Source organism: Lepidochelys kempii, chromosome 8 (assembly GCF_965140285.1).
Source record: "Lepidochelys kempii isolate rLepKem1 chromosome 8, rLepKem1.hap1, whole genome shotgun sequence".
NCBI lineage: Eukaryota > Metazoa > Chordata > Testudines > Cheloniidae > Lepidochelys > Lepidochelys kempii.
This window is the reverse complement of record NC_136387.1, coordinates 31,044,647-31,061,177: the sequence shown is the minus strand read 5'-3', so window position 1 is coordinate 31,061,177 and position 16,531 is coordinate 31,044,647. Positions and strand designations below refer to the sequence as shown.

General features: G+C 39.0%; 2 protein-coding genes across 2 annotated transcripts in view; one reads left to right on the top strand and one right to left on the bottom strand.

Moving 5' to 3' along the window:
- INSYN2B (inhibitory synaptic factor family member 2B) overlaps positions 1 to 9,185 on the top strand; it is a 137,155-nt gene extending 127,970 nt beyond the window's left edge. The window contains exon 5 of the mRNA XM_073355962.2: positions 8,352 to 9,185. Coding sequence (XP_073212063.2) covers positions 8,352 to 8,408 — 57 coding nt within the window. The 3' untranslated portion in view covers positions 8,409 to 9,185. The remainder of the gene's footprint in view (positions 1 to 8,351) is intronic.
- The window catches only part of DOCK2 (dedicator of cytokinesis 2), a 501,344-nt gene that overhangs the window by 278,594 nt on the left and 206,219 nt on the right, over positions 1 to 16,531 (bottom strand). The window contains exon 27 of the mRNA XM_073355961.2: positions 14,903 to 14,998. Within this exon, the coding sequence (XP_073212062.1) occupies positions 14,903 to 14,998 (96 nt within the window). The remainder of the gene's footprint in view (positions 1 to 14,902; positions 14,999 to 16,531) is intronic.

The following is a 16,531-nucleotide window of genomic DNA, read 5'->3' as shown; positions in this document are numbered from 1 at the left end:
ACTTTCACACTTCAAAATATATCACACTGTATTATCAACCATTTTAGCTTTGCAAATTGTTGCTCTGGTTATAACCTGTGTACTATGTGTACTATGCCAACCACATTATGGTTCTAAAGCATGCACCTTTTTGATCTCCCAGTAGGAAGCAAAGATGTAAAATAATGGGATCATAGAGACTGTGTAACACTGCCCAGTTGTCGGAAGACAGGATCGAACCTGGAACCTTTGGAGCTTAGCATATGAGCCTCTACTGCATGAGCTAAAAGCCACATAGGCCCCTAGCTAATCTCTATGTGGTCTCAATGCCACGAGTGGGGACAGAACACCATACCAAGAAGGTGTGTGGGTTACAGCTGCACCAGAAGAACTAGGTGAAGTGCAAAAGGCCACCAAATTTTAGAAGGAAGTATGGGTCAACAGAGTTCAGAATAAAAGATCTGGAAAGTTTTGCTTAATGGACCATGATCCTCTCTCATGTCCTCTCCTTCCCGCTCCACCCAAGAAAAAAGGGAGAACTCCTTAACAAACAACATGCCAATGCCTCACTTTGTTCAGGATACTTACTTCCAGACATGTTAATGGCTGAAACCCACATAGAAAGGGGACTGTCCAGGTAGGTTATTACCCATAAAAAGTTGTCTTCTCTCCAAATGCAACTTGGACAGTTAGCATCAGATTCTTACATAGGTGTGTTCTCTGTAATGTCACTAACCAAAGGCAGCTGAGCATCTTCATAAAGAGCTGTTTGTTGTAGAAATTCATGTCTTCAGGTAACTCAGAGGTGATAGGTAATGTATAATAGTCAGATAACTATTTTCTTACTCTTTTTTTCCTCCTTTGGAGTTCCACTATTCAGTAAGATCTGGGAAGACCATAAGAGAAATATGCTCACTGAGTATCAGAGGAGTAGCCATGTTAGTCTATATCCACAAAAACAACGGGGAGTCCAGTGGCACCTTAAAGACTAACAGATTTATTTGGGTATAAGCTTTCATGGGTAAAAAACCCCACCTCTTCAGATGCTCACTGACTAACTTCATGAGGTTTTCAGGGAGGTTACCACCAGAGATATGAAAATGAATGATTTATGAAACTGAAGTGTTTGAAATAACTTTTCACTAACCTGAAATTAGTAATAAAAATCAAAACCTTGATTGCTGGACTGGCAACAGCTATTATGTGGATAGAGACATGTCCAATAAAGACTTGCTAATCATTTGGTGGTTGGGACCCATCAACAGTTAACCCATAATGAATGTTTTCCCTGGTCTTATGCACTTCAGATGAAGTGTTATTTGGAAAAGAAACAATAATAACCACTTCACATTCAGAACTGGGGTTTTAAACCTGGATAGACTGCAAACATACCTAGATGCTTAAATGATAAGCACATCACAAGTTCCTGGATAGAAAACATAACAGAGGTAAAAACAACGAAGAGTCCTTGTGGCACCTTAGAGACTAACAAATTTATTTGGGCATAAGACTTTGTGGGATATAACCCACTTCATCAGATGCACGGAGTGGAAAATACACTAAGCAGGTATGAATATACAGCATGTGAAAAGATGGAAGTTGCCTTACCAAGTGGGGGGTGGGGGTCAGTGCTAACGAGGCCTATTTAATTAGAGTGGAAGTGGCCCATTTCCAACAGTTGACAAGAAGGTGTGAGTATCAACAGAGGGAAAATTATTTTTTGTAGTGACCCAGCCACTCCCAGTCTTTATTCAGGACTAATTTGATGGTCTCAAGTTTGCAAATTAATTCCAGTTCTGCAGTTTCTCGTTGAAGTCTGGTTTTGACTTTTTTTTGTTGAAGAATGGTGACTTAAGTCTGTTATTGAGCGTTCAGGGAGACTGAAGTGCTCTCCTACTGGTTTTTGAATGTTACAATTCTTGATGTCTGATTTGTGTCCATTTATTCTTTTGTGTAGAGACTGTGCGGTTTGGCCAATGTACATGGCAGAAGGGCATTGCTGGCACTTGATGGCAGATATGCAAGCGAACGAGACCTTGATGGTGTGGTTGATGTAGTTGCATCCTATGATGGTATCCCTTGAATAGATACATGGACAGAGTTGGCAATGGGGTTTGTTGCAGGGGTTGGTTCCTGGGTTAGTGTTTCTGTGGTGTGGTATGTAGTTGCTGGTGAGTATTTGCTTCAGGTTGGGGGGCTGTCTGTAAGTGAGGACTGGACTGTAGAGGTAGTAACTCTTCTTCCAAACCAGGGCTGGAACACCTGCAACTCCTCAACTGATGTTGGATCTCTGCCTTGATTAAGTCATTTCCTCTGTTACATGCAAGCAGGACTACTTGGTACACTCTCACTGGGTCTGTGAAGAATGTTAACTCAGTGAAATTTGCCATATAAAGCAATATTGAAGTCTGTCACATTATTCGTTGCAATGCTAATGTTTGTAGTGCTCGGAATTGTATGTCAAAATAGTGGTTTTCAGCAGTTTAGTACAGATGTAATATCGAATTAATATAAAATTAGAAAGATCGGGGACCGTGCTAGCAGTAGCATGACAAAGATGGCATTTTAATTAATATTACTGCCAATGTTCTGTTTGGGGCAGAGCGGAAGTTTGTGGACCCTGCTACAAAACATACCCACTTTAACCTGGCCTTTCTTACTTAATGTGAAGAAAAAAAAGTAGTTCTGTAGAACTACTACATGAAATATTTAAAATTTACATGGGGGTATTCAAAGCTACCCTTTTTGGGTTCTCTTAAACAAGGTCAATGCAGACAGCAATGTGTGGTCTTTCAATATTTCCCTCGTGAACTTTCAATGCACCATTATATACCTCCAAGCAGAAAGCAGTCTGCATTTTATGTGGAGACTTAGAGCATAGAGAGTAAATCACACATAGTGTTTCCCTATCATGAAAAGTTTCGAACCACTTTTCATGCATGTTTCAGTGTTTACAGGTGGCATTATCAAGCAGTTGACAAGGATCACCACCACCATAACTTCACAATGAAGCTGTCTTGTATATTTAAATAATAATTCTCTGCAGCAGCTGCGGAGTGCCAAACCAAATTTCCCTCATCATCATCTTCCCTTGAGTAGAGTGTTTGCCTCCATCTAAACCGACCTTTTCTCGCAATCGCTTGAGTGGACCTCACAGAATGCGATTAGCTAGTCTTACGCTCAAGGCAATGTCTTCCCCTATTCTTTGAATAACAGTCTGGCAAGGAACAAGAAGAAAAACATCAGCCTAAAGCTGTCATGCTCCTCCCCGCAAAAGGGCCACACCATCAGAACATTAACCCTTTCATCCCTGCCAAAAATGTTTGTGGGATGTAGGAATTCCATACCCCTGCAGAATTCTAGCCACCATGTATTTTACAGGGTTATGCTTGGCTTTGAATGTTTTATTGTTTGCATTATGTTTATCATATCATGAATGATATATTTTAACTATATACAGTACATTATGAAGTAGAAAGGGTAATATTAAAATCCAAATATCACTTATATTCAAATAAACAGAAGCAGAGGGCAAAGCATTTTCCTATATTTTTTAAGTACTCTGCAACTTTGAAAAAGTCTCTCTTTTTCATGGCAAATAAATATACAGAATGACCTTAGAATCAGCACAGACTTCAGCATAGAGTTTAACTGCTACATTTAAGGTGCAATTATTCGAAGAAAAAGTGACTCAGAAAAACTGAGACAGTAGGGTTCCCTATTAATCCTCCCTTACCAAATTATTTTTGTTCCTTATTAATTGTGTTCACGTGAAATTCTTTCAGTTTACAGAATAGGTCAGAAGATTTTTAACTGCTTGGTCTCCAAATCTAACCAGGAATATGAAAACCAAGGTGTGTTTTCTGTCCTTTGCATCTATACCAGAATTTAGGTGACAGTTTTGTGGATGACATAGAATAAAATTCTAGCTTAGGCTTTCATATGACTATTAACTTTGCAGAAGCAAGAATTTGTCTGTCAGTAAACAGATGTGACTCTCAGATGCACTGAGAGCCAGTAAATTGACTAAGGTATAATTTTTAGTTGCTTTCCACTTATATTATATAAATCATAGTTATTGTTTTAACTCTTTAGTCCTGGATCCACAGAGTCAGTTAAAAACACCGCCTAATTCTGCATTAGAGTCAAAGAGAATTCTGTGCACTAGAGTTATAGGATCAAGGCAAGGGTTTGCAAACTGTTTTTTGATTGTAAGTCAAATATATTTTTCGTTTTTGTTCTCTATTTGGAAAATGTCTCTGGCTTTCTTTTTGTGAACTATTAACATGTGTAATACAAGGCATTGTCTTGTGTGTGGTCAGTAAGAGAAGTGTGTTGCTTAGTGTTTCGTTCAGCGTCAAATGAACCCTAATCACTATGACTGACTTTTTCCAGTGGGCCAGCATCACAAACAAAAATATGGCCATATCTGGAAGACCACCGCTGATTTCTTATAGCAGTTATTTCCATTTCTTATAGTAACTAAATAAAAATGGTAGTAATTGTGCTGTGTTTTTATTTCTCGGTATTCATTTGAGGAATATAATCTGTCAAATTCCGACAATTTTAGGTCAAATGCTGGAAATAAAATTGCTGATTTTTATAATGTTTTAACATGTTTTGCAAACAGGCCCTAGTGACATAAGTATTATTCCCATTTTCAATATGGGAAAAATAAAACAGGCTGGTTAGGAGAAATGTCCAGGGCAACAAAGTGGGTCAGAGTCAGGATTCAAATGCAGGAGTGAATAGCCCCAGCCCCAGGCCATGAAGAGAATACAGTCAGTCAGGGAGTAACTAAACCATATCCACACATCCTGTGAAGTGTTTGAGCTCTGTAATGTTATGTATTGTAATTCATGCCCAAAATTTTCTCTAAAAATGAAATAGTTTAGTAAATGTTTCTGTCTGATGGTAGTAATTTTTATCATGTGATCATAATTGTTCAGAAGTAGGAAGAACAGTGATGACATCAAGGAAATGGAGTACTTCTAATCAAGGAAATATTAGAAGAGCAGAGATTATATAAGCAGCAATCAACTTGGTACTGCTTCAAAATTGGAGTTGGTTAAAACCTTTCCGATTTCAGAATTTGAAGCATTTAAAAACTCTTGCCAAGCAAAAGTGGCTAACAGGTGACTGAAGTTCATCTTGTCCTGTATACTCTTCGGATTCTGCATTAACATCCCTGATTGTAGTTTAAGTATTTCCCAAGTAAATCAGATGTGCATAGTGAACTGCTCTATGAACTTCGCTAACTACTTTATTGTTTCATGTTAAGATTAGGGAGGTTAAAAGGTCTTGTTTCAATACATTTTCAATTCTTGTCTGATGTACACATTTATCAATAACACTAAAATATAAGAGCCAGAGAACACCATGACTACTTGAGTTGAAATTGAGCTGCTCTATAGGCAAGGCCTTTCACTTCTGGTTTTTGTTTAAAATTTCCCAGGAATTTATCAATGTTTATTACAAAAATTATAAAATGTGTGAAAAATAAGTAAAAAAAAATCTAACTTCACAATTTTCTGGGTAAATATTGCAGTGAATGCTGAGATGGGAGGACCCAGAAAGAGAAAGGTCAGAGTATTGAAAGTAAAAGCAGTTTAACGCTGTGGTTTGTTTCATGAACTGTAGATTACCATGCACATGTGTGGGGAATCTTCCACTTCATTCCCTTACTTCAAACAACCTCACATTTTCCACTTGCACTAAGTTATTATTAATAAACTTCTACCTAATGTAATGTGTTGGATTTTCTGAACATAATCGGTATTATCATGTACCTGAGTGGTCCAAAACTGAGGTGAAAGTCAGTGAAAAACCCAAAGCTTTTCCAAAACTCAGGAATAAAAATCAGTAAAAACTGAAAAAAAGGGGCCTTATCTACAGGGAATGGTACAATTGTTAAAATGTTACATGTACATGACAAAATCAGCAATCCAAAAATGTAATTTCAGGCTGTCATCTTTTTTCTCTTGTATGCCAAAAGCACTGCATGCTGTAGGACAAGTGATGATGTAGCCGTGTTGGTCCCAGGATATTAGAGAGACATGGTGGATGAAGTAATATCTTTTATTGGATGGAACAACTTCTGTTGGTGAGAGGGAAAAGCTTTCATGCTGAAACTGAGCTCTTCAGGTCAAGCAAAAGAGGTCTGTGTAGCTCAAAAGCTTTTCTCTCTCACCAGCAGAAGTTGGTCCAAAAGAGATATTACCTCATCCACTTTGTAGGACAAGCGAGTGATTTAGCAAAACAAATATTTTTTAGCTCACAGAAATTCCCAAACAAAAAACCAGCTTTAGCATAGTGAAGGTTGTTCTCATCAAACCAAACAATAAAAAAGAAATACAAAGTTAAGGATTAAAATATTACAAAGTCAAGCACTCAAGATACGAAAAGTCAGAACGAGCAATGCTCATGCAAACGCATTATGATGTAGCCCTTAATTAGATGCAAAGTGACTGCCTGTGAAAAATTTAGTGTAAGAGACTAGCTGAGCATCAGATAGGAACTTAGTGGCAGAAGCAGGATAGAATCCAAGTTTCTAGGGTGGAGTTCAATTGCCTAACCATGAGACCAGCCCTTCCTGCAATCCCCTGCTTTGTGTCACTACAGACCTGCTAACTTCTGTAACCAATGAGGCAGGAGTCCCAAAGACAACAGACTGCTTCACTACACAATCCCGATTCACTCCCAGATCAGGTCCATCCTGTGCACTAAATGAATGAGTGTGTAAAACATAATATGGGATCATGGAATATGGGATCATGTACTGTTAGATATTTTTCTAAACGTAATTTTCATTTATAAAACTCTCCAAGCACTTTAGAAAGGCAGAACGCACTGTATTATCATCCATGTGCAAACATTAGCACAGAGAGACTAACAGCCACAGCAAGTAAGTGATAAAGGCAGGAAAGTCTCAACAGATTAAAATAAAAACTACACCTGAAAATCTATTTGCTGCAACAATAGATACAAATAGTGCAGGTAGCCTAATGCAGTGGTTCTCAGTAGGGGTACGCATACCTCTGGGGTATATCAACTCATCTAGATATTTGCCTATTTTTACATCAGGCTTCGTAAAAAGCACTAGTGAAGTCAGTACAAATTAAAATTTCATACAATTACTTGTTTATGCTGCACTGTATACTATCTTATATGGCCATGTGTATATGCACTGTATTAGGCATGCATTCTAGGTTGTCATGGTGTGTATGTGGTTGCGATGTACAAATGGATAGATATTTAAAACGAGGAGCTGGAAGCGGCAGCAGTAGCAACATTCAACATTGTAAAAAACTGAAAATGACCGAAAATAAAACCATAGCGAGTTCTGCAAGGAACGTATTGCTTTTGGATTCACATCTACAAATAGCAATCCATCTCAAGCTTTGTGTTTCCTTTGTGGAGGAACTCTATCAAGTAACAGTATGAAGCTGGCACATTGGAAGACAAAACACCCTATGCATGCGGGCAGTAGAATTTTTTTTTCAAAGAAAGCTTTGAGTGCCAGACTTGCCAGCTTAAAAGGAAAAAAGCTTTTATAAGCATTACACCGCTGGGGGGATGGATAGCTCAGTGGTCTGAGCATTGACCTGCTAAATCCAGGGTTGTGAGTTCAATCCTTGAGGGGGCCATTTAGGGATCTGGGGCAAAAACTGGGGATTGCTCCTACTTTGAGCAGGGGGTTGGACTACATGAGCTCCTGCAGTCCCTTGATATTCTATACTTTAAAGTAAGGTGAACCTTGGGGTATGCAAGACAAATCAGACTCCTGAAAGTTTGAGAACCACTGGTCTAATGTCAAAAACACATAGAAAACTAAGCTACTCTATAGTTTAAATAAAGAGTGAGATAGATCAGTTTCTATCTCCCACTTCCAATAAAAACTTTTTAAAAAAACATTGGTATGTTACAATAACAATGAGAAATCCAGAGCATTGTTTTTTCACATTTAGTAGTAGTTTGTTTTCAAGTTTGCTCCTAGCATAATAACATTTACAGATTTCATGGGTTTATTTTTGTCTATCCATTGTGTCCATGGCTACCAGCCTACTGCTTTTGTTTGCTGGTACCATAATGATGTCAGTTTGATGAGTCAAACTGAGTTAATGCCAGCTTTTCACTGAGTATTAGATTTCATGGAGTGCACAAGGTGTATTATTAACATCATCTGTGAACTTTTTCATGAAAAGACTTATTGAATGGAAGGTGTCAGATCTCTGGATAGGTTTTCATCTTAAGGTTTTAAGTATATTCCAATTTCTCTTTTGTCTCTCTCCAATTTTCCAGCTAACCTTATTTAAGGCTCAGACATGAAATTAAAAGATGCTTTCTAAAATTATTCCATTGTGTGTTCTCAGGAACAGTACAACGAACGATGTGCGCCAAGGAGCAAGCATTCTCTGTTCATGGGCTGAACCTGTTGGAGGGCAGCAGACAACCTGATAGAAGGAGCTTCTCACCTGCATGTCCCCCCACAGATACTGTTCATGGTATGTGGTTCTATGTATATCTAATACTACAGGTGGCAGCAGGGATGGAAGTGTCACACAGATTGACTAGCAACCAACCGGGAATAAAAAAGACAAAATCTGCAGCAAGTGATGTCTGACTCACCTTATTCTAGCTGCCAGACTACAAAAGCAACCAGACATCATTTTAAGAAGTCTATGCCTGATCTAAATAGTGACCCTTTTTACTCATACTCCATGCATTTATACTGCAGGCTATTTGATCTCTGAAGATGCTTTGAAAGCAGATTTCATTTTTGCAAGGAAAAAAATCACTTAGAAGCGAGTTATCACCCTCATTACATTAAAAGCAAAAGGGACACATTAGTCCTAGCTGTAACTCCATTTACATCCAATCAAGTTGAACCTAGGATAGAACTGACCCAAAGGGCATTTTAAAAAATCTGTATTTTCCACATTTGTGGGGTTTACTTTTTCAATTTATCTGAACATGGATAGTGAAAGTAGCCTGGATCCATTTCTAGGTCCATGTTTTATTGTTGGAGGGACACCAGCCTGATGCTGCCACATTTCGGTTCACATAGAGGTAGACAATGTTTAAATCTAAAACTTTTTTTCATTTAAATTACATCAAAACATTTCTAGGCAAAATCCTACACTCCTGACTGAGGCCCTCACTCTCATTGACAATTTTGCCTTAAAAAGAAGGATGTAGGCCCTGATTTTTAAAAGGTATTTAGGAATTGTTGCACTCACACTGATTTAGGAGTCAAAAACCTCATATTCAAAAAAGATTTAGGCTCTTAATCCCATTGACAGTGGATGGAATTTAGACCCCAATACAGTGAAGTATTGCAATGCTTCATGCAGTGATGCCTAAATACTTTTTAAACTCTGGGTGTTAAAGATTTACTCATCTTCTTTAGTGTTAGACTTTAGTAATTGTCTCTCTTTCACAGAACAAAGACATTTGGACATAACTGACAGCATCCCCCAACATGTGATATAACTAAATCTCTTCTTTTAATTAACAGCATTGAATATTTTCTTTTAAAAAAATATGTTCCCTTTTAAAATCTCCCATTGAATTTCGTGTGACAATTTCTTGTCAAGTAGTTTCTGACAAGCTTTTTACTTGTTCTGACTTTTTTTTTTTTTTTTTAAGAATTTACATTCTCTGAACACAAGGACAAGGGAGGCATTTAAACTTTTTATATTCTCATCAATTATTGCTGTGATGACTGACTTTCATTTGGTTCATCACGACACTAGGATTATCTGGGTAAAATTAGTCAATTAAAATGGTGTCTTCCTAGTTCCATAATACTAGCAATATTAGTGTCACAATAACTCAGCACACACTTAGGCACAACACTTGTTACACAGGGCCTCCCCAGGTGGAAGTATCCACACTACACTTGGTATTAGGGCATTGGAGCGGCCCTCCATGACAACAAAATTAAAGCGACGCTGTTCACCTAAAATTATATCATGCAAGTAAACTAATGTTCTTAGTAATGATACTAGTGACAGCTTTGTTATACCAAAACAAAATTCAGATCCAATTTTCTCATCACCCTTTCCCCCCCCCCACTTTGATTTTCAGTGACCAAGCTGAGAAAAATGCACATAAGAGAATAAAGTCACTTTCAGTTCATCTATAGTTTGTTTCACAGTTGGTTTCTTTGTGCTGCAATGTAGCTGTTTCAAACACTGCAGGGAAGCATTTACTTTCATCAGATATTTTTTTATTGCATTCGTTAAATTTTTAAATAAAATGTGTAAACTTGTCTACTTGTCTTTTTTTCCCTCCAAAGTTTCAGTTGAGATCAAAATCTAAAGGGATACCTTTGGCTTACTCAGGCTTCTGTCTGAAATGTTTTAACTTGCTGTGTTTACAAGTAGTGCTTAATTAGTGTAATTGAAAGAGATTAGTGAAAAAGAAAATGGCTTTTCCCATTTGCTCCCTCTGTGCAATGGCGTTCCTCGCTAGAATCACTGCATGTTTCCCCTGTATAGTCAATTTCTCTTATTTGTACCATTCCTTCACACTGTAAACAAACTCTTTAAAAAAAGTTAACTATATTAAATCCAAAAAGCAGCAGAGGGAAACTGAGTCAAATGTACTTCTAATTAATTTTTTAGTTTAGGTTTACTAGATTTAGGCTAAATTGACATTGTTATAGTAACTGTCATAGCAGTTCGTATCAGGCATCATTTCAAGTACCATAGTTGTAGCACGTTACATAGAACATCAGTAATTTAGATGAGATGGTGGATTTTATCCCTTGTTAAAGAATTTCATAAGTTATTTGAGGTTACTTTTTTTCTGCTTTCCCCAAAATGAAGGAAACTTTAATTAAATCAGAAACTTACAACTATCCAAATGACAGCTGCAACGCAACATCAAAGCTAATTTATTTTTTTTTTTTACAGAAAACACTAACTAAAAATGGCTTCAGCCATCCCACAGCATCCTACATTTCTAGAGTCCCAAGCACCATAGTGTTTACAGTAGATCTCAGATTATCTACGCATTCTGTAGAAAGTCACACTGTATACTTATGCAGATCACTTCTAAAAGTTATAGTAGCCAGAAGTTTCAGAAATTGTTTAGCTCCATCAAGAATCGTTGAAACAATTCTGATGCATCGGCCCAGAGAAACAGTAGCTGTGATCTCTACATTGTAAGCCCTGGTTTCTTTTGCCAGTTCTAATCTTTCAAGTTAATTTAGGTTAATAGCAGTTAGATGGATTGCGGAAGCAGCGTGGTTCCATCCCTGTCGACTCTAGTGAGCAGTTTGCACCACTTCACATTTTCTATGCTATCTTTTCAAGGACAAAGTCTAGGTGGTTTGTTTTTACTTTGGGGATTTGGTGGGAGGAAGGTGTTTTTATTTTGTTTTAAATGAAAACAGAGATTCTTCTTTAGTGGTCACAGAGGTCAGTTCTGTTAAGAGGCTCCACATTTCATATGTGGGATGTTGTTTCGATAGAGGCTATATTAAAGCAAAATATTCATGTGCATCTGAAAGGCATGTACCTGCTGAATACAATGGGATGCTAGGCTTACTCATAAATCACAATAAAAGCATTTGCTTATCCACATGCCTTTTCAACTGACTGCAACAAACCCTGTATTCATGATGTAGTACTCATCCTAATAGGTCTGCTGCAATTTAGCTTGTCTTTGTGATTTAGATTTAGTTTTTGATTATTCACCATACTCAAAACCAATTCAGCAATATTCATCTACAGATTATATACATAAATATATATATACACACACACACATATATACTGTGCTCAAAACCAGGGCCTCTGCATGCATGTACAAGTAACCTTCCAACAATGTGCAACCGAAATTGACTTTCAGATTCATTAGATCTCCATCTAAAACCACTTCTGACTTCTTCCTTACTGTATCTCACTCTCATACACACAAAGAACTGACTGTACAGATTTGACTTACATAGTGTGCTGAAAAGTAAAAGATTTGGACTCTGATGGATCAATGGAGAAATGATTTCTGGGACTAAGGGACTCCCACTGTACCTACACTGCCTGTAGTGCTAATAACTCTCTCTTACAGCTTGGATCCAAACCATTCAGCTTTACAAATCAAAAGCAACACCTTGAATTTCACCTGGAAACAAAAAGGACTCACTGCTGCCTTGGGAGGACAAGCGTCATATGTTTTTATGTTTGGGACACCTTTACGTAAGTGGTATGCAGATACTTTACAGAAGAGCGTAAGAATTTACAATGCTGGCGATTAATCTAAGATACATGATAGTGTTACCCCTTTTGACCCTAGCAGCTACCCAAAACTTCAGGGTTAGCAGGTTGTTCTAGTTAGGAGGAAAAATAGGTGGTAATCAGGTATTTCTTTGATGCAGTTTTGTTTATCAACAAAGAACACACAATGTCCTGTGTCTCAAAGTAGCTTCATTTGCTTACAACACCAAGAGCACTATTTCAGCCTGCATCCCACCCAAAAACCTCTCCCCAGGCTTCTTCCAGAGCCATACACCATGCGTTCAGTTGTTCCTTCAAGCTGTCTTGCTCTCTGGTTCTGTGTGTTCTGCCTTCCCTCACACACACTCTTACCCATACAATACTCAGCAAAAGCACCTCCTCCAAAACAGGGTTGCCAACTTTCTAATCACAAAAAAAAAAATTGAACACCCTTGCCCCACCCTCTTCCCCACCCCTGCCCTGAGGCCCCACTCCCTGTTCACTCCATCCCCACCCCCCTCAGTCGCTTGCTCTCCCCCATCTCATTCACTCATTTTCACCAGGCTGGGGCTAGGGTTGCCAATTTTGTATTCCTGGAGATTTCATCACATGACAATCTTTAATTCCTGGAGACTCCAGGCCAATCCTGGAGGGTTTGGCAACCCTAGCTAGGGCAGGGGTTTGGGAGGGCGAAGGGCTCCAGCTGGGGATAAGGGATTTGGGGTGCAGGAGGAGGCTCTGGGCTGGAGCCAAAGGGTTCAGCATGTGGGAGGGGGGCTCCAGGTTGAGGCAGGGGGTTGGGGTGTGAGAGAAGGTACAAGCTCTGGGCTGGGAGTGCGGGCTCCGGGATGGGGCCAGAAATGAGGGGTTCAGGGTGCGGGAGGGGTTCTGGGCTGGGGCAGAGGGTTGGGGTGCAGAAGGGGGTGAGAGGTGCAGGCTCCAGGCAGCACTTACCTCAGGCAGCTCCCAGGAAGTGGTGACTTGTCCCTCTGACTCCTAGGTGGAGGGACCAGGGGGCTCCGCACACTGGCAACAGTTCCCGGCCAATGGGAGCCACAGAGCTGGACGCAGGATTTCTGGGGGCTCGACCCCCAGCCTTGTCGTGGTTACGAGAACTCTGCCACACAGGATATGAAAGAGGAGCCCTTGAGGTCAGGCAGGCCTCTGGGTAAAGGAAGTGGGAGCGAGGACTCAGATCCTTTCGGTAGCCCATTTCACCAGGGTAGCGTATAAGCCAGGAAAGTTCCCCACAATAGCACGACCATCCCCCCACTTACACTGGCAACCCTAGTCTAAACCTAGTCTAATACCCCTTTTGTCTCAGGTGGAGGCTTGTGATTAATTCATCTTTGCAGCTAAATTAATGAAGGGTGCATTCACACCCATCAGTCTCAACAAAGTTTGTGACCCATCCAGCCACTTTCCCAGCCTAACAAAAAACATACAAATGCAGGGCCAGATTCTGCAACTTTTAGTCCCTTCAAGTAGTACTTCAACTCAATGGGACTATTCACAAGAGTAAACGCAGAAAACACTGCCGAATCTGCCCCTAAATTAAATCATAGATCAGCAGAAGTAACCCTAAAACCATTGGCTCTGCCCCCACAGCATTCCCAGGCCGTGGAGCTGTCCATCTCCTGCTTTGGGGTTAGCATCCCAGTGACTATGGCCTCTTGCATGCAGCGTTCACAAGACTGGGAAAAGAGATTGATGTTCCCCCACTGTAAAGAGCCATTGACAAAAGATGGATTTTTCATCTTCCTTCCAGACACGGAGCCAGAAAAAGCAGCTAGTTCCATAGATTCACAGAGTTTAAGACCAAAAGAAACTTTTAGATCATCAAGTCTGACTTTCTGTATATCACAGACCATTACATTGCACTCAGTTAACCCTGTATTAAGCCTAATAACTTGTGTTTGACTGAAGTGTATTTTCCAGAAAGCACCCAGTCTTGATTTGAAGACATCAAGCGTCAAAGAATCCATCACTTCCCTTCCTAGTTTGTTTCTATGATTAATCACCCTCACTGTTAAAGAATTGTGCCTAGTTACTAATTTGAATTTGCCTGGGTTCAGTTTCCAACCACTGGTTTTTCTTCGCCCTTCTCCACTAGACTAAAGAGCCCTTTAGTACCCAGTGTTTCCTTCCTGTGAAGGTATTTATACTTTGTAGCCAAGTCACCTCTCAGTCTCCTTTCTGATAAGAAGGATAATGTCCTAATGCTCTGCAAAGCAAGAGATCTCTGAAACTCATCAGAAGAAACGTTGAAGGGCCTGCAGGTAAAATCATTTTATAAGCTATTCAGACAACCAACTTTAAGCAGATACTTTCATTGTAAATCAACAGAAACACTGCTTTCTGTGAGGTAGACTCTCCCCTTAAAACACAAGTATTCAATAACTCACTTCAACACAGAAGGGATTAACATATAAACAGGAGAGTGGCTAAGGCCCAAATCCTGCTAGCAATATTCAGGGTTGTGCTCACCCCATCTTTAACAGGCCCATTTGTGTTAAGAGGGTGAACATGATTTAGCCACTGTATTTGAAACCTGAAAACCAGTTTGCCAAAAGACCACCAAGAAAGAATATTGCAGATACAGCATTAGTAGAAAAAATGGAATAAAATGGGTTGGCATAAAAATCCATCTTTAAGGCATGCTGAAGACATTTTAAAACAAATCATTTAAAAATACTACTCACTATCAAGGTGTCATCTCGCCCCATTGAAATAACAGTCCTGTTGACGGTGCGTAGTAGTTGTACCATTAGTTCTTGAATGTGATGATAAGTGGACTCCTGGAAAATAATATGAAGCCAATATTGACATGAACTCAATATTTTTAAAGCAGAAGAAAGAATTAGGTTAGTAAACTACTGATACTTTCAATAGTTGAATGACATCCTTGAGTGAAGTAATGGACCAGTCTTGCTTGCCCTAGTCAGCAATCCCACTCATTTCAATAGGAATGCTCATTTCAGTAAGGCAAGCAGAGTATGATCCTTCTCTTGCCATCACCTATCCCTATTCTCACATTAGTTCCAGTCAACGTGATTGGTTATCAGACAATCATAAATGTCCAAGCAACAGAGACCATACAGGAGAAAACTGAACTGTGGCACAAGAAGCTACAAATGCTAATAGCCACCAAGTTTGCCTGCAGCTCAAGCTTTTAAAAGAAAGTTTTAGGATTAAGGAATAATTGTACAGTGAAGGAAAATACCTTTGTTTCCAGATTTGCATCTCACAACCTGACCACCACACACTGTGGTGGTAATCCTTCTTCATAAGACACTTAGGCATTATGCTGACAAACACAGTTTTATAAAAACTATAATATGGAAGCTATTGCACGTATCCCTCACTAAGCCTACTCTGCTAGTTAACCAAGAGACTTTTTGTCATGTCTCTAGCAAAGCTTTGAGTTTTAACATAACTCTCTCATAAATCAGGGATGAAATCTTAAGTGTTTCACTCAACACAGTACAACTGGCTTCACCTGCCAGCAGACCACATAAGCAGATTTTTCAGATTTTTGTAAAGAAGTTCCCAAGTATATAAGCCAGACCTATTTTTCATTTAACAGAGTTGTCAGTCTGCAGTTCTTCGGTCATACTGTATACGGTGTTCCATAGCTTCACATCTGTTATGATAATCATTGGAATTTTACAAACTGAAGATGGTTGGCAGTAGTCTCAAGTGACATTTACAAGTTTTTGTTTCTGAAATACATGTCAAATCAAAGCAACAGCTAATAAGTTTGTCTGAATTGTTATCACAAAACCTATTTGTATAGGATTTATAACCCTGTAATAAAATAAGTCAGCATGTAATACAATTGAGCAAGTTCTCAAACAAACGTTTTCCAAAACTTTAAAACATTTTCCTTTCCAAACAATTCAACATCTTTTCATCACAAAGTTTAGGGCAATATGATTCTGATGTTAATTTCACTGATTTTTCTGAGTTATTAGTCCCTGAATACTAACTGAATATATATGTTGTGGCATTTTATACTTTACAAACTCATAATATCCTGCTGTACTATAATTATTTTGCTGCTACAGTGTTATTCCTCAGTTCATTTTTTGACACAATGGGAATTTTCTTTAATATATTTTATGGAACCTAGCATGCCTCAGTTTCCCGCCGTACATTGCATTGCCACCCAGTGGGTGCAAAAGGATTAACACTGTTACTGGAACAGTACAGGAGACAGGAGGTGTTTGCCTTTGAGTCACCTTACAGTCTTGTGAAATGAAGAGTTGTTAAAAAAACAGTCTGAATCAACAGCATGACAAAGATGCCCCACTGACTGAACAATCCATACC